At 47.4% G+C, this 17,885-nt stretch overlaps 3 protein-coding genes across 10 annotated transcripts in view; 1 reads left to right on the top strand and 2 right to left on the bottom strand.

Annotated features, from left to right (window-relative positions):
- ZMAT5 (zinc finger matrin-type 5) overlaps nucleotides 1–2,135 on the bottom strand; it is a 25,180-nt gene extending 23,045 nt beyond the window's left edge. The window contains exon 1 of one of the 4 annotated variants that reach the window (XM_039504910.1): nucleotides 1,957–2,135. In XM_039504910.1, the coding sequence (XP_039360844.1) occupies nucleotides 1,957–2,104 (148 nt within the window). In that variant the 5' untranslated portion in view covers nucleotides 2,105–2,135. Of the gene's footprint in view, nucleotides 1–1,422; nucleotides 1,532–1,735; nucleotides 1,918–1,956 lie in introns of those variants that run through there. The other 3 variants (XM_039504912.1, XM_039504911.1, XM_039504913.1) reach the window with 3 other exon arrangements.
- On the top strand, nucleotides 2,131–5,569 carry LOC120386081. The gene is made up of 2 exons (XM_039504914.1): nucleotides 2,131–2,481; nucleotides 5,301–5,569. Exons 1-2 carry the CDS (start codon nucleotides 2,146–2,148, stop codon nucleotides 5,346–5,348), a joined length of 384 nt encoding a protein of 127 aa, XP_039360848.1. The 5' UTR covers nucleotides 2,131–2,145; the 3' UTR covers nucleotides 5,349–5,569.
- A 3,321-nt stretch (nucleotides 5,570–8,890) lies between these two features.
- Nucleotides 8,891–17,885, bottom strand: part of ASCC2 (activating signal cointegrator 1 complex subunit 2) — a 44,183-nt gene continuing 35,188 nt past the window's right edge. For 4 of the 5 annotated variants that reach the window (XM_039504907.1, XM_039504905.1, XM_039504908.1 and 1 more), the window contains 4 exons: nucleotides 14,875–15,099; nucleotides 12,297–12,393; nucleotides 11,130–11,209; nucleotides 8,891–9,632 (listed from right to left, as the gene is read on the bottom strand). In XM_039504907.1, coding sequence (XP_039360841.1) covers nucleotides 9,461–9,632; nucleotides 11,130–11,209; nucleotides 12,297–12,393; nucleotides 14,875–15,099 — 574 coding nt within the window. In that variant the 3' untranslated portion in view covers nucleotides 8,891–9,460. The remainder of the gene's footprint in view (nucleotides 9,633–11,129; nucleotides 11,210–12,296; nucleotides 12,394–14,874; nucleotides 15,100–17,885) is intronic. The other variant, XM_039504909.1, reaches the window with a different exon arrangement.

The raw sequence follows: 17,885 nt of genomic DNA on the forward strand, positions 1-17,885 counted from the left end.
GCCTGGGAATCAAAGTGAAAACGACTAGAACCAAAAGTGATATTGACTAACTTATTTCCGCTCTCCCTACTGAATGAAGCACAAAACAAACAGCATTATTGGTTAAAAGTACAAAGAGATTTTTTTTAAAGAATTCCCTCAGTTTTAATAATCTTGGTTGTTATTAATAAAAGGAGTAAAAAATTCTGCTTAATATTTTTTAACCTGGCTTTTCTCCTTTAATGTAATATTTGCAATTGGATCCATGCAAAGTAGACCCCCGGGTCTCTGTGGAGCCACCACACCAACATCAAGGAGCCTGTACAGGTGCAGAGGTCCATCTGCCTTAAACCCATCTTAAAATAATATTGTTCCAGTTTAAAATCTTTTCAGAGCAACCTTTTCAAAAAGCAATAGCACAATCCAATGAGTGCAGTGCTTGGCGTACCCACATGGGCTGAGTGGTTGATCCAAGATACACTGCATAATCTCACACCCTTCCTCTCTAAGGGGCCTTTCACTGATTTCATTTACAGGTGCATGCAATCCAGGGAGAGGGAAGGAGATGCAGAAGAGAACACGTCTGATTTGTTTTCATCTGGGTGTAACTGATTTTTTTTGTACTGGACTCTGAAAATTGCTTCTGGGCCTCTCTCTCAATTTCCTGCTTCCTCATAATCCAGGCTCCGGGCCATTTCACCTTGGGTAGGGTATCTAGCCAGATGTGAAGTCAATTAAAGCCAAGTGTCAAGCTTATGAAACCCAGCTGCCAATTTAAATATGCTCAGTGACAAGTGAAACCAGTGGAGTCTGCCAGCATCTCTCCATGCTGAAAAGAGGACAAATTCTGATCTCATTTACACCAGTGTAAATCCAGAATAACTCCACCAATTTCACTGGATTTAGTCAGGAGTCATGCCAGCATAACTGTGATCAAAATCCAGACAAGTGGGAATAGTTTATAGGCTTATTAGGAAGATTGCCTTAGCAGAAGTGATGCTCAGCAGTTACCACTGAAAAACTGCAGCTGAGTTTTCAAAGCCACCTAAGAGATAGGTGAACCTAATTCCCATTATAATTAATGAGAACTGGGTGTCCAAACCTCTTGGCCAACTTTCCAGCTTTTCTCCATGTCTCTGACACAGACAGAGGCCTTGGTCCACACAAGAAACCTCCACTGATCTTAGCAAAAGCTTTGTGCAAGATCAAGGAAAGCAAATGGCTCTGCAGTCAGGACTCCATTTCTGGGTGGCTGACACGACTGAAACACAGAGAAAATGTCAGTTTTTAAGATCCATTTTAAAATTCAATTTAGATACTCATTAAATAGAAACTTTGGGAGAGAAAGGGAGGTTTTAAAGGGAATTTTTCCCTCCTCCTTTTAGTTTGCTTGAATGCAGCCCCAGATACCCCTCCCGCACATGCTTCTAAACCCAGATTTACCTCTGTCCCACTGAGGTTTGAATTGATGGAGGTAACGTGTAACTGCTCCCCTTGTTAAAATGAACCACTTTGATATAAATAAGCAGAAGGCAAATTCAAGACAGCTTGGCCCTGATTGTCAGAGATGTTGTGCACTTACATCGACATCCAATTGCAGCACTTCCAAAATAGCCTCAAGCCCCCAGTCAACTGAAGCAGGTGAAACCCGAGGCCATTTTTTGTTTGGCCATTACCCCTCCCCACCCCAGCAGTGTTTTCGGTTACGCTCACATTATAAAAGCCTGGTTTGTGTTAGATGTATAAAAATCCCCACCCTCCTTCTGTGCTTTCACTGGGCTGACTCCTCAGCACCTTGCGGCGTGTGTGTCACCACACGGGTGTGAGCCCCGGGCTGCCGCGCTCCGCCGCGTCCGGCCCGCTCCCTCAGGGCTCCCTGCGGGGAGCGCGAGGGGCGTGTGCATGGGCCAGGCGCCGCCGCCGCCGCGTTCCCCCGGGCCTGCCCCCAGCGCTGGGACAGACACGGGTGCCACTCACCTCCCCACGGACACAGCCCGACTCCCCGCCCTACGCCTCCCTGAACGCGCACCGCACTGCCTGCTGGGGCTTGTAGTTTTTTACCGCCACCAGCGAGGGTCCGGCGCAGGCGTTCGAATGAAGGGACTACATCTCCCAGAGGTCTCATCGCTCAGGGACCTATGGTGAGAGGCGAGAGCGGCGCTATGCATGCCGGGAAATGCAATCCGCGCCTGCCCCCGAGAGCGAGGCGCTTTCCCCCGGGGTGGAGCGGCGCGACGCCGCACTCCAAGTCCCATGGTGCCTCGCGGCAGGACTCCAAGCCCCAGGGTGCATTGCCGCCACTATAACTTCCGGGTGCAGGCCGCGCCTGCGCTGGGCTGGGTGTCGCTAGAGGACGCCGCCATGGCGCTGCGCTCCCGGCTGTACAGCGTGTTCTTCCGCCGCACCTCCACCTTCGCCCTCACCATCGTGCTGGGGGCCCTCGTCTTCGAGCGCGCCTTCGACCAGGGCGCGGACGCGTTCTACGAGCGCCTGAACCACGGGGTGAGGGGCCGCGCCGCGCCGCGCCGGGCTCGCGCGCTTCCTAGGCCGGCCTGGCTGAAAGTCAGGCCGGCCTGTGCACTACGCGAGGGCCCGGCTCGGGCCCGGCCCCTGGACAGTCCGTATCCCCAGGCGTGTTCCGCCTGCGGCCAGAGCTGGGCCCCGCGCTGCCCCGCGGGGCTGGCTGCCGGCTCCAGGCCGCCTCAGGGCCCCTGCCTAGGGACCCCGCCGGTCAGGGGGTGGCTGCCCCACGCACCCGGGCGGGGGCGGACAAGCGGCCTAGTCTCCGCGCTTCGGCTGCCTTACAACATCCCTCGCCCCTTCCGCGCCCGCCGCTCCGTGCTAGGCCGGGGGCTGCAAGGGCGCCGCACCTCCCAGCCCCCCTGACCGGTCTCTGCCAGGTGAACGCGGCAGTGGGAGCCTACAAAGGGGCTGGTGAACTTACTTCCCGCTTCACCCAGGCTGCCTGTAGGTGGTAGGGAAGCAGTGGGATTGACTTCTGCTCACTGACTTCAGCCCTTTATTGTACAGGGCCAGATGCATATGAAGGGCTGAGGATCCAGCAACCATGCTAGTATCATGGCAGATGCATTTTGTAAATGCATAGTAATGCCAGTGCTGAATTGCCTTGTGATAACCACCATGATTATAGAAGTATCATAGAATCTCAGGGTTGGAAGGGACCTCAGGAGGTATCTAGTCCAACCCCCTGCTCAAAGCAGGGCCAAACCCAACTAAATCATCCCAGCCAGGGCTTTGTCAAGCCTGACCTTAAAAACCTCTAAGGAAGGAGATTCCACCACCTCCCTAGGTAACCCATTCCAGTGCTTCACCACCCTCCTAGTGAAAAAGATTTTCCTGATGTCCAACCCAAACCTCCCCCTCTGCAACTTGAGACCATTACTCCTTGTTCTGTCATCTTCTACCACTGAGAACAGTCTAGATCCATCCTCTTTGGAACCCCCTTTCAGGTAGTTGAAAGCAGCTATCAAATCCCCCCTCATTCTTCTCTTCTGCAGGCTAAACAATCCCAGTTCCCTCAGCCTCTCCTCATACATCATGTGCTCTAGCCCCCTAATCATTTTTGTTGCCCTCCGCTGGACTCTCTCCAATAAGTACTGCTATTATGGCACTTATAGGGAGGATTTATGCATGCTCTTGGACTTCTCCAGTTGTCTTGGCCCTAATGGGGGAGATAGAGTTAAAGAAACTAGCACAGGAAGCTTAAAACAAGGAGTTGTATTTCTTGAATGTCTTCAGTTTCATATTTCTGATGTCTAACGCAACAAAACAGGTGACAGCAACTTTGCACACAACATAGGTCATATAGGATGTGTTGCCAGTATTGCAGTACTGTCCCAAGTAGTCTGCAATCTGAATTAGACACAAGATGAAATGAGTCAAGTTGTCATTGTAGTTAAGTTGCATCCATGGACAGGAAAAGCTTGATAATTAATGCTTAGATACCATGGCAATAACTGATACACACATTACCTGATCCTCCAGTTATCTGTAACTGTCCCCAAGTTGTGATAAAAAAGTATGTATTTTAACTCTAAAAGCACCCAGAATTTGTGCAAAATACAAAATTACAGCCAAATATAAAGTGTGTATGATTTGCACATTTCCTCTTCCCTTCCAGGAGTTTGGGGCCAGATGACACTTATAATAGCCAACTGGAATTATGTATTTCTTTGGCTACTTTCTGAATTGAGCAATTCAGTTATTAAGTGTAAGTGAACTTTTTGGGAGTCTAGGGTTGTATGCGGATTTTCCCCTTTTAAAGAGGCTATGATCCTGTCTAGACCAGGCATTAGAAATGCTATGATACTTTCTGCCCACAACTGGAATCTTATAAGTATTTATTGTACAAGTTGGTTGTGATGTTTGAGCCAAATACCTTGTTTTGGGTCCAGCTTGAATTTGTGTTGACTACAGTGGCTTTTCCTCAGTGTGAATGGGGAGCCAGAAGCTGTGACAGTTTGGTGTTTCTTAACCTGCATGTTACAGAGTAGGGCAGCAGTAGGAACCTACAAAGTTGTATGATCCTAGACTGCCTCCTTATAAAAGTATACTTGAACGCTACCTACATTCCCTTTGTGCTACTGTGGCTTACCTAATGCAGATCCTGAATATGGTGCCCCAAGCTGAGGCATCAGTGCACTGCCCCAGGCTCTTGTGGCACTCTCCTGGGAAAGCACCTGTGGCGAAGAGGCATCAGTAGATGCTTCTGGTCCAAGTATCATACCCTCCTCTGGAGACTGGGTACAGGGAGGCCATAGAACAAAAGAGCAAAGCTATTATTAAAAAAAATATATTAAGCAAAATGCAGAAAAGGATGTGTGAATAGAAGGAAGAAATGGCAGTAAGTATGCTGGGACTTGAGAGGAAGGGGACATGGTCTCATTCTGCCAGTCCACTGCAAGAGGCAGCTTCATAAAAAAAAGATGAGGAATAGCACTGTGGAATGGAGTTAAGATAATGGATCTCAACTCCATTCCACAGTGCTATTCCTCAAGTTACCCCAGAACCTGTTTCAGGTGTGTGCTGTGCCTTCTGGAATAAGTGCTTTGGTATTCCTGGAGTGCACTGGTCTGGCTAGGTAAGGCATTGTGTGGATGTGCTAAAGTGGTCACCCAAACAAGTGCCATTAGGGTATGCTGTCAAGGGCAAGACATGGAATGGGACAGTAATGGCAGGAAACTTCAGTGTGTTCCTCACTTGTAGGCCTTCCCTTTAGGTGAAAGAAATTCAGCCCAGCATCACTGGGATGGAGATATATATCTGACTTTTTTCCTTCTGTTTTTTTTTTTCAAATGCAGAAACTGTGGAAACACATCAAGCACAAGTATGAGACACAAGAAAAGTGAAGTGAGAGCTGCAGGAGCCATGCAGGGGTGCCTGTATCCCCGTTTGCAATTCTTCAGTTGCCTGATACCAGTTACCAAGAATGAAAATGGGCTTCTGACTGAAGAAATCTGAGCCAGAGTACATCACCAACTTCATCAAGGTTTCTGCCACAGATGGACTTAAGGATTTACTCCTGCTGTGTTAAAATGTTCTGTTAAACTAATAAACTCACTAACCAATACCTCTTGTGCTTACATGTTCAATGAACTTCCCCTGTGCTCCATATGTAAATAAGGGGTTATTAACCACAGGATGTTGGGCTCTAAATTAATGTGGCATATAGAGCCTTATTTCTGTGGCACTAATATGGAAAATCATAAGCAGTTTGTTTTTGTGTAACCTAAAAAGTGGAAGTACAGATACAGCTGAAGGCCTTTGTCAATATTTATTGCTTCTGCCTGGTAAATGTTCCAATTTATAACTCAGACCAATGTACAGGCAGGAGCAATAGCCTTAAATAGGCAGGCAATAGCTAGCCAATATCTCTAACCATAAATGATCTCTCCAAATATTCTTAACAGCACTTTATTTAAAAAATAAATTCCTCCAGCATTCAAACCCATCTTTCACTTTGCTCTTGGTTATATGCAACACTTTAGTCTCTTTATTTAAACATCTTGTTTTCTACAGTAATTAGTATATCAAAGCACCCAGTTTTGGTTCTGGGGCTGTATCTTTATTATGTCTCAGACAAACCATCTAGCCTGTTGCTGACAAATGATATGCACTTGTTCAGCAAGATGGCTGCCTCAGTAGTATTGATTTTAATTAAAATCTTAACTTTCAAATATCCTTCACTTGTCAGTGAGAAGTGCTGCTTTGCTTTCAGAGAGCTGCACATAAAAAAAACAAAGCCCAACACAGGAAGAAGGGCTAAAATGAAGGGGTTGTAAATAGGATGTAGAGGTGGTGTATTCTAATATCTGTGAGCCCTATAAGCTCTTGAAAAGTGACTAACTCATTTTAAATTTAGTACAGGTCTGGAGCTCTGCATTACCATGCTGGGAGGGTGGTAGTGATGTCTTGAGCATTCTGTTCAGCCTTTTCCCCTTACAGTAGGGCCTGGTCTACACTGCAGGGCGGGTTGATGTAAGATGCACAACTTCAGCTACAGGAATAGCATAGCTGAAGTTGACGTATCTTATTTTGATTTACCTCCTGTCCTCACAGTGCAGGATCGACAGCTGTGACTCTCCCTGTCAACTCCACTACCACCACTTGCCCTGGTGGAGTTCTGGAGTTGACAGGTGTGTGTTTGGGGATCGATCGCTATCCAGGGGGTAGTCTGGACATACCCTATGAGTATGCTGAAGAGGTGGTGCAGGTGCCTTATTCTTTTGCTGTTTATGACAGTACATAAGGTGCTAAACAGACCGTGCCTGCCCTGGGAGCATAAAGCTAAATATCATAGGCGGGGGGAAAGTGGTAAAAAGCAAGCAATGGGAAGGGATATGGCAATACTATAGTGAGATTGTAGCTGTCAATACAGCACCAGGCAAGATGTTTCCCAGAACAGGTAGCCTACCATGCTAGCTGTGCCTGAGCCTGTAGCAGAGATGTTGGGTGGGATTGTATGCAAGCAGCTAGCCCAAGCTGCCATGCTTGGTTTTGTGTCAGGGTGCAATTAGCCTGCTAGGTGGAGCTGTGCTAGTGCCTGTCTGTCTATAGTGGGAAGCCCCTTTAAGTCTCTCATTCTAATTGACAGCAATGCCATCAGTTCCCATGCCCCCTTGCTGCCTATTTCCAGAAACCCTTTTCCTTCCCAGGCCAGGACTTGAGGAAGTTAAAGCATTATCTAACTACCTGATTCCTTTACAAGTTGCCCAATGGGAATCTGGTTTTAGTGCATGGGGATGATGGAAACCAGCTACTTCTTACCTGTCCAGTCCAGTCCTGTACAAACCAAGCTGGCTGCCAGTCCTACACACCTTACACTTGAACTGTCTTTCTGCTTGTTACATTTCCACTAATAACATGCAATTGGAGTTTTGCTGACGGATGACCCGGAGAAAAGCTTTATGGATAGTGAAAACAGATTAACCACAATGGGTGCCATTTACACTGGGTGGGTAAGGAGGATTTGCCAATATTTTGTTTGAGAAAAAATGGCTGCTGTAGATGCCTAGCAGCCTTAAATTGCTTGTATAGAGGCACCCTAGGGGGGTAGGATTTAGGCCATGCTGGGCTAATCTCATAACCTAACCAAAAAACCCACCTTTGCTTCCAGTGTAAGTTTACCTGCAGTGCTGATAGCTTTGTGCTATGCTGAACTAGTGATGGTGGTTTCAGCAGCCTTGAAGCTAGAGTTACCTAGCAATGAATACATATTAGATAGGGAGATGTGGTAGCAAGACTGGCAAAAAGCAAATTATTAGGCAAAAGGGGATAATAATGAAAGTACAAGGGTTAAGTAGTTTCCCATGACAATGGCTTTTGGGAAAGCACCAGTGTTAAATTAATTCCTTTTACTCCATGTCCTAGTGGGCTGTTGACTAGTGCAGAAAATTTTATCCTGTGAACATTCAGGGCTTTATCCTATTTGCATAATGGTGACAGCCATTTCCATTCTTTCTGAAAGCAGCCCCAGTGTTCTAGCACTAATCACATAGCTGTACAATCTCCTCCCCCTGCGTATAGCTTGGCAGTGAGGGATGTGCATACAAAGCTTAACACAAAAGCCTGCCTTCGGCAGTATGTGGGGAAAAGCAACATGTAGTACTACACACACTGAAACAAGGGCTAGAATGCCGGGAGCTTGGAATTCAGCGCATTTTAAGTAGCAGCAATACACCAAAAATAAATTGCTCTGGTCTTTCTTTGGAACAGGTTCATCTACCACAACCCATTTGTCATCTGTTTATGTAGGGAGCTAATGTACTCATCCTGCATTTGAAAATAAATAGTACAAGTCTATATGCTGGTGAGCAGAACATGTTTTAAATGTGCAGATGTTTAATGACAACTTATTGACATTTGTATCACAGACAGCTAGCTCCATCTCCAATGTCTGTCTAGGCTCTTGTAAGGTAGCCTTCACCATGGTATCTGAGTACCTTACAAAGAGATTAAAGTGACCTCAGGAATGGTCTCATTCTGTAGAAATGACTTTTTGTATGACAAGATTGTTTCTCTTGAGACCTCTTTCAGCAGGCAGAGATTGCTATTACTTGCTCATAGCGTTCTCCATGACAGGTATGATCTGAGCTGTTCTGCTTAATGAGTGGTGACAAGTAGCTATTGGGAAAGCAACTCTATGGACTGTGAGCACAGAGGCAAATCACCGCATGCCTTCTCACCTAATTTGAATATTGCAAACATCGTGCTTTAGGTGCCTTGATAGCAACTGCATTTCAAAGGGGCTTTGGTCCATGCATATCCACTGCACACCTCACTTCATTAAACAAGCTCCTAACTGCAGACATATGATAGTTCAACTCCTAAGAGATACAGACAGATTAAATTAGATAGGGTTCATTGACAAACTGCATAAAACACCAAGCCGAAAGATTCAAATTCTTTATCTGCATGTTTTTATACACATTTCTCGCTCGAGGGAGAGGAATTTAAAGTACATCGTACAGTTGAACTCCTAGGGCTTTGTCAGCAAGAGGAATGGCCTGTTGTGCATTTGCTTCTATACATGCCATGAGTCTACTGCAGGATAAGGCACCATGTGTGGGTGGAGTGGGCAGCTGTAGCTAACGGCACAGGCCAACCTCACTGTCAGTTGTAGTGCTCATTCTAAGTGCTCTTAGCTGTGCTGATTGGATGCCCCAGGCAGTTGTTGGGGCGGGGGGATGTTTCTTATTTTCATATAAGTTCTCACAGAATTGTTACAAATAGTTTAAAAAAAAAAAAACTGAATGGCTGTTGCAGCCTGTCCTATGCATCTGAGAGACCTGCTGCTGCATTGACAACTAGCACAGCAGCAAGCCTGCCTGATAGGCAGTTCCTATTCATAAATGGAAAGCTCTCCCAAGGGCTGGGTATTGCACCATAACCTGAAGATCAGGAGGCCCCCAGAAGTGAAGGCCTGAATGCAATGCAATGCCTTGGGCTAAGAGTCCCTCCCTCAGGAAGGGATCATGCCTTTGTTCCGTTTCCTGTCAGCCATGACTCGGCGGTTATGATTAGCTCTTGCCCCTTTGTTGGCTTCCTTCTTCCTTCGGTCTTGGACTGTATCCCGGCTCTGTCCATGCCCCTTGGCGTTCCCTACAACAGCTGAGGTGTTGTCATGCTTGTACCTGAAGTATAGATAAAAATGGGAATCACCACAAGTTCTGCACAAGGCACACTGAGGATCACAAATCTAATTTCTCTAAGACAAAGGATCCTGAGAAAAGATCAGATGTGGAGAGAGCACACCTGGGGGGAGTCCATCCACCCAGCCAGCTCCCCTGACGAGTGAGTTGTGCAGCACTTCTATAGTATCTGAACATTATTCATCAGCCATGTGATGCCAGCTCACTCTTCCTGCTTTTAGCATGCCAGCAGCCAGACAGATCTTGCACTGAACCCTTGTACTGTCCAGGCATAGGGGGGAGGGATAGCTCAGTGGTTTGAGCATTGGCCTGCTAAACCCAGGGTTATGAGCTCAATCCTTGAGGAGACCACTTAGGGATCTGGGGCAACAATTGGTCCTGCTAGTGAAGTCAGGGAGCTGGACTCAATGACCTTTCAAGGTCCCTTCCAGTTCTAGGAGAGTGGTATATCAGCCATGTGATGCCAGCTCACTCTTCCTGCTTTTAGCATGCCAGCAGCCAGACAGATCTTGCACTGAACCCTTGTACTGTCCAGGCATAGGGGGGAGGGATAGCTCAGTGGTTTGAGCATTGGCCTGCTAAACCCAGGGTTGTGAGTTCAATCCTTGAGGAGGTCACTTAGGGATCTGGGGCAAAAATTGGTCCTGCTAGTGAAGGCAGGGGGCTGGACTCGATGACCTTTTGAGGTCCCTTCCAGTTCTAGGAGATTGGTATATCTCCAATTATTACCTTTAGGCATCCCCTGTGGTAGTTACTGAGGATCTGGGAAGCTCCTGTACACCAAAATCTTACTAATCTTATGCAGGTTCCTGCTCTCCCTTCCCCCATGTAACTGCAGAAGTAGCATTGCTGTGCCAGTGAAGGGACTTGCCAGGCATCCCTGCCACTTGGTGTAGCTGCACTCTAGGCAGCAAAGTGGAAGCTGAGTAAGGTGTTGGAAATGGTGTCACTCCCAACAACTCTCGAAAGATGGGCTGTCAGTTCTGAAAGCCAACCTGAGGCTACGTGTACACTGCGCACCTTACAACGGTGCAGTTGTGCCACTACAGCACTGCCAATGTAAGGTACATAGTGTAGCCGCTCTCCTGACGACTAAACAAAAGCACCCCCAACGACAGGCGGTAGCTTCGTCATCGGGAGAGCCGCCCGCTCCCACCAACAAAGCACTGTCCCCACCAGCACTTTGTCATTAAAACTTTTGTTATTCAGGATTTGTTTGTTTTTTTCACACTCCTGAGTGACAAAAGTTTTAACAATGAAAGTGCAGTGTAGACATCGCTTAAGACCTGGAGCTTCTAGTCAACTCAAGATGCAACCTACCATTGTGGCTGGAGCCCTGAGGCCACAGGAATATTCCGACCAGATGCAACAGCATTACAGTCACCAAGGAGGAAATCCTGGCCCACTAAAGTTGGGGAGTGTTTTGCCACTGACTTCAATGGAGCCATGATTCACCCCAGGAGAGGGATTCCAGCTTACCCTTTCCTTGCAAGGTAAGTCATCCGTCTGGCTTCAGCTCTCTCCCTCAGCACTGCTGGGTCCTGCACAAAATGGTCCTGCTGTGGGATGGAAATCAAGTCTTTAATCTCATTACCATCTTACCAGCATTCAGCTGGACTCGGGGAGCTACAGAAGCCTGACTTCTTGTGGGTCCCTGGTGTGGGGAGAGTCCCCTACATCCCTCAGCTGAAGTTATTCATTACAGCCAAGTAGTCCCCCAGGATTAGTGACAGGAAGCGGCTGATGTGAGATGCCAAACTGATCGAAGTGAAAAGCATCCAAAAATTTGAATTGCAAGTGTTTTCACTGAGATTTTAGGGATTTTCCCCCCCCCCCATCACAGCCAGATGGTCAATTTCCATTAAATCCATGACAACCATGAAAATAATACAGCTTTAATGATCCTCCCCTCCCCCTCACACACTCTGCTGGCATCATATCCTCTCTTCCAGAGATACTCCTTGGAGAGGTGTGCATGTAAGAGTCATGTGACATGCCTAGGTTGGGAGGCTGTGGGCAATTGTACTTGGGGGACACTTCACGGTCCAACTTGCAGCAGTTTGCCACTCTGAAAAGCAGAGCTGCCTCAATGCTATGTGAACAGATTCACGCTGTTACTGGTCAGGGCTTCAACCAGCGGCGTATCATCACCTAGGCTGACAAGGCCTAGGCCTAGGGCGGCAAATTTATAATAGCAGCATTTTTGTAATCGCGGCATCAGTGACGCCGTGATTCTACCAATCATATTGCGTACTGAAACCACCAATGATGGCGCGATGCCATTTAGTAAACATACTCACGAGAATCCTAAACTGCACCGGACCCCTGCTTAAACACAGAGTTTTGGACCCATGCACGGTCCTACGTTATAAACGAAATTGCGCTATGCAGATGCGCGTTCAAGCGAGCATCCGCTGTACTTGTCATTGTATTTATAATAAAACTTCTAAATGTTCAATTCTTTTAATGATATTTACATTCATTTCTGTTCAAACGAATTTGTAAAAAAACTAGAACAAGTTCATATGGGGCTGGGGGCGTCAAAATCATTAATCCGCCACTGGCTTCAACAGGTGAATATACAGGGCATACAATAGAATTTAGCATAATGCCAATTCCCGTCAGCCTACAAATTAAGCTAGTAACCTTTGTTGTTTCCTTTTCAGGCTCTTCCACTTCCTCCTCCTCCTCCTCCTCTTCCTCTTGTCCTTTGGGTCTCAGGACTCGAGGGATGGTAAATGGCCTAGGAAATTGAGAGAGAAAGGTGAAAGATTCAGTACTATTTCATCTGGGCAATTCTGATACTAGAATATTTTAAAGACAATTCTGATTTACAGAAGGGCAGGTCTTTCAAGAAGTGAAATCCACAACTTTTATGGACCTGCCTAATTTGTAAAGCAAGTGGACTGAATTAGCAAATCTAGAGAGAAAGAGAGCAGCCAATGACAAATTTGCCATGTTCCAATGACTTTCAGGAGATCTGCAATTGGTGAATATTGACTAATAGGGAAAAGTTTCTTAGTGGAACATGTATCCTTGATTTCATATTTAATACTTCACCACCTGTACATTTGGTCTGCTGTGGGACCATATACACTGGGAGTCAAGTGCAGCCCTATTGTAATGCCACAGAGGTCAATGGAGATCTCCCCCAGACCCACGCTAAGATAGGGATGCCACCTCTGATGTACAAAAAAATCCAGACATCCAGGATGATCCTGAGCCCATAAAACTGGCCAGCTGGCCATGTGTACTGAGCTCCCTTACAGATTTCTTGGGACAGCTACCTCAGAAAAGGGATGATCCCTGGAAAACCTGGACAGACAACAACACTACCCCAGGATGAATCTGGGGTTGTGTATTTGGTTTAGTTCTCCCTTTTTATATTCGCACATCTTCAGTTCCCTGTGGAATGTTCTTTTCACATCTATCAAATCTAGATTAAAAAGGGACAGTTTAAAACACTTACTATCCAGTGCCACCTTGAGGCAGGGATAGGATGGCATTTCATGCACTGGGTGAATTGCAAGGGGGAGGAAAAAGGCAGAAAAGACTTGAGACATGCAAGGGACAACAGAGCTGCACAAAAGAAAACATGCCTTCCTCTAGGAGACCACCCAGAAAGCATTTTGCAAAGAGCAATGGCATTTGATGGTTAACTCTCTCTAGACCTCAGTACACAGACAGTGATGGGACTGAGGCATATCAACTCACCTTATGTGCACACCATATTAAAATCAGGTATCTGCTCAAAACAGTCCCCACTTTAAAACTGCTGTGATTGGTCACAGATTGTCCCATTGATTCTCAGTTGCACCCATTATGCTGGCTTTGCTGGGGAGTCTTTCACACAGGAGAAAATCCATCAGCTTTATGGCCCCTTTGCACACCTCGAGCAGTGCAAAGGGCCTGGAGCAAGGAAGAGAAAAACTATCCCTTTATCTCTGGCTCTAATGTAGTTCTTCTAAAGGATTCCATTTGATTTTAAATCTGTGGTTGTGTCACCAAGGAAATTAAAACTTAAAACCAAAAGTACAACAGCCTTTGTTTTATATCAGACGCCCAGGCCTGATCTTCAGAAGTGCTGAGCACCCTCAGACCTCCCAGGAAAGCCAGTGGGAAGGATGGGTGCTCACAACTTCTGAAGATCAAGCCCCAATGTGTTACAGGTGAACTGTAAGAAAGTTTTTATTCAGGTATCTAGAACTCTTTCGGAAGATTCCAAAAGAAGAAAAAAGTAGAGAAGAGAAATATTTTGTTTTAAATGGGGTTATCACTGCCTGTTAACATGGTACAATTCCTGCTTCCTGAAAATGCTGTTAGGGCTGGAAAATTAATCTGTAAATCACAAGAGAAATGTTAAGCTTACAGCTTCCAAAAGATGGAGAAAGAGAGAGAAAGAGTGGGTGTGCATACTTGATGGTCTGTCAAAATCTCATTCCTTTTCCCAACATACCTCTAGCCATGCCTAGAATTAATGTTTTGCAGTTCCAACTCTCAGCTAACCCTCACACCCCTGACAGCCAGCTTAGTATTAGCTCTGTTTTGCAGATGGTGAGACTGTGGCAGAGAGAGGTGATGGTGACATGCCGAGGCAGCGGAGTGGAGCCCAGAACTCTCAGTTGCATGTTCTGATCACTAGATCACAGAAGAGTCTGTGCCCAGGGTGCGGGGAGAGACTTGCCAAACAAGCAAGAACAGAGGCCAGCTTTTTCTTACTGTTTGCCCAGCGGCTTTTCTGCATTGGGATGGGGGAGAAACAAGCATAAGAGGCCAATTCACCCCCTCCGTCCCCAATGACCAGCGTTCCCCTCTGTGTGCAGAGTGAAGTGCTGCTTCGGTACAAGCTTAACCTCTCTGAGCAAAGCCTCCTGCTCAGGTTTTAAAACTGAGCTCAGGCAGCATTTGGCTTCACACATGGAGAAAGGAAAGGAGGTACAGGAGGAAGGGGGAGCATGACAACTCCCTGTTCCCATGGCTGGGAGAAGCTCCCTGGCCAGCAGGGGAAAGGGGAGACCCAGAAACCCCTCCTCCAGGCTGGGAGCAGAAAGAGCAGAGAGGTGTCTCCAAGCCCCTCTGTCTGGGGGGACAGCAGAAGCATGGGCAGTGGAGACCAGTGTGCAGGATGAGCATTTTCACCCAGGCTCTGTGCTAGTGTGCAGACACGTGGCTTACAGGACACACCAACCACCCCCTTCCTGCTGGCCAAAGATGCTGTACCCACCTCCTACTGATCAGCTCATCGTCTGAGTCAGCATCATTCGCCCCCACCTGGTTGCCGTCATAGGTGTCGTCGTATTCATCCTCGTAGTCAACCCTATAGAACTGGGCTTCCCCCACTTGCTCAGGGACCTCCTCTACAATCACACTGTACTGGCTGTAGCGTTCCTTCTGCTCAGCTATCAGGCGCTTGTCATTCAGTAAACTCTCTGTCGTATCCTTGTCCTTCCTGCACATCAATGGAGGGGACAGAAAGAAATAAAGGCAGTTTAGAGTTGCTCTTTACAGCCGGATTTTTTAAATAAATGGAAATTTAAGCACCATCTGGTGACTACATTTTATTCATCCTGCTCTAGCACCTTTCATCTCAAAGAAGCTCACAAACATAAGCCTCACTGCCTCCCCTCCTGAGGTAAGTAATGGAGATGCAAAAGGATCATTTGACCCACTACTGAAAACAGCCACTTCTGGTTTGGAACACAACAGCTGTTTAACAGCACCCAGCAAGATTGTGCAACAGGTCAGAACAGGAATGGAGACTGCCACCTCCGGCGGAAACTGCCGAGGAGATTTTAAGAATGACCAAATGCAATTACTCAAACAGGACCAAACTCTCCCCAGAAGTACCATGGAGCGTGAATAATGACAAGTGGTCAGGGCCTGGAACTTGTCTCAGCTGAGGGGCAGCATGGCCAGGTGCACAGTGCCCTTTAACACCAGGCTGCAGCTGTACTGATTCATGGGGGTTAAGTATCTGTATTGCAGAACTAGCGCCTAAAGGCACAAATCAGGGCTCAGCGCTTCATTGTACTAGGTGCTGTACACCTCCCCCCAAGTCAAAGAGCTTCCACCCTACGCGGAGGACGAGAGAACGCAGCTGAACACACACAGACAGATGAGGAGAGCACAAGGTAACAGTGAGATGATTATGAGTATTGCACTACGCAGGGGTTAGAAAAGCAGGATTCAGAGCGGAAAAGACAGAACAAAACACCAAGCAGGGAGATCTGCCCCAGCCAGGAAATCAGAGCTCCACAATAACACCACTTTGCATTCCTATTGCACTTTATCTATACATCTCAAATCACTTAAACACCCATCAATTAAGCCTCATCCAACCCCTGTGAGGCAAGTAATATTAGACCCATATTATAGATAAGGAAATCAAGACACAGGGGATACAGCCAATATTCAGATACGGCCACTGATTTAGCATGCCTCAGTTGCACAGAGACCTGATACCTCACACTGGATTTTCAGACATGCTGAGCACCCACTGGTCCTGTACAGTGATCAAGACCTTGCGATGCTGAGGTCGTAAGCCACATATGAAAACTTACTGCCGACTTATGGGGAAATCCCTTTCTGAGTCTACTTGGGACAACCTGCAGCTCCCAAAGCCTGAGGAGGAATTCACATCTGAATCCAGAATTCATTCAGAATCTTCATATTACTAGTGGAGGAACCTGTCAGATGAACAGGTATATCAAGAATTGCCAGGTTCCTGTGACATTCTTGCAAATATAGGAAAACCATCCTCTGCCCTGACCAGTCATTCCATTCCTATTCAGAATCCCCACATTAGATAAAGTTTGCTTCCCCTTACTCCATGAATCACTGCTTCTGTTGCTTCTACCACTGTTTCTGTTGCTGTGCTTAAATTTAATTGCAATCAATTCTAAATGACTCTGCAAATGTTTTGCTTTACTCACGTGTGCTGCCCAGGCTGGCCTGAGAGCTCCTGCTGGTATTCAGCAATGAGACTGACTAAGCATTTGATAATTGTTTCCTGTTGAGATGACATGAGGTCTTTGCAACAAAGCCTTATGTACTTCAGTGCAGCTGTGTCCGCACTATGCAGACTATACTAGCATAGCTATGATGGCATCTCTATACTGGCATGACACCATAGCGTAGATGCAAAGTACACCAACGGAAGGGGGTTTTCCCTCAGTGTAGGAATGCCACCTCCCCAAACCAAGTTTGCTACATCAACATATCCATTCTTCCAGCAACAGAGCTGTGTTTACCCTGGGGGTTAGACTGGCATAGCTGTGTCGGTCAGGGGGTGGTTTTTTCACACCCCTGACCAAGATAGCTATGTTGACCTAACTTTTAAATGGAGACCATGCCTAACATAGGTCAACTTACAACCACTTCAGTAATTACTGTGGTGGTTCATGTCCACACTGCCCCCCTTCTGTCGCGCACGTCCTTACCAGAGGTGTTTCCATCGACTTAAGAAGGGCAGTGTGGGGGGCTGAGAGCCTGGGCTCTCAACTCCACAAGCAGCTGCCCGCTGGGACCCCAGCTGCCCCCCTGGGCTCACAGGTCTCCACTCCCCCACTGGGACCCCAGCTGCCCCCCAGGCTCTCGACTCCCTGCTCCTCACCAGGAACCTGGCTGCCCTCCCCCCCGCAGGCTCTCAGCTCCCTGCCCGGGAGCCCAGCTGCCCCCCCCACCCAGGCTCTCAGTTCCCCGCTGGGAGTAAGGTAGCCTCCTGGGCTCCCACTGCAGAGCTCTGTGCCTGGAGCCAAGACAGCTGCCAGGTTCCCAGTGGGAGCCTCAGTGCAGCTGGGCTCCCAACGAAGAGCAGGGAGCTGGGCGGACACAGCCCGTCTGGGAGCAGGGAGCCAGGAGCCCAGGGGGCAGCCTGTCATTAGCTGGAAGCCTGCATCCACCCTGGGGTGACAGCCTGAGCTGCTAGCAGCTTTCTTGTCAGCAGCAACAGCCAATATAAGTAAGACACTGCAACACCCTAACTACACCAACATAAGCCTCTTGTGGCAGTGGAGTTATCATATCGATGCAGTAGGGCACTTGCATCAGCAGGAGCAAGGCTGTAGTGTAGACACTGACATAGTTGGGTTGACATAAGCTGCCTTATGTTGACCTAACACTGTGGTGTAAACCAGACCTCAGACACTGATTCTAGAAAGAAAGACCTTGGGATTGTTCTTTCTATCCCACAGAGTTCAAGAACATAACTGAGATAACACACTTGGACTCCAGGGG

Source organism: Mauremys reevesii, linkage group 18 (assembly GCF_016161935.1).
Source record: "Mauremys reevesii isolate NIE-2019 linkage group 18, ASM1616193v1, whole genome shotgun sequence".
In the NCBI taxonomy this organism is placed as follows: domain Eukaryota; kingdom Metazoa; phylum Chordata; order Testudines; family Geoemydidae; genus Mauremys; species Mauremys reevesii.

What these genes read in the sequence shown, in the direction of transcription:
- LOC120386081 (XM_039504914.1), top strand. Translation starts at nt 2,146, where the DNA reads ATGCCGGGAAATGCAATCCGCGCCTGCCCCCGAGAGCGAGGCGCTTTC. An exon ending in ACGAGCGCCTGAACCACGGG is followed by an intron (nt 2,482 to 5,300) that starts GTGAGGGGCCGC and finishes TTTCAAATGCAG; the next exon opens with AAACTGTGGAAACACATCAA.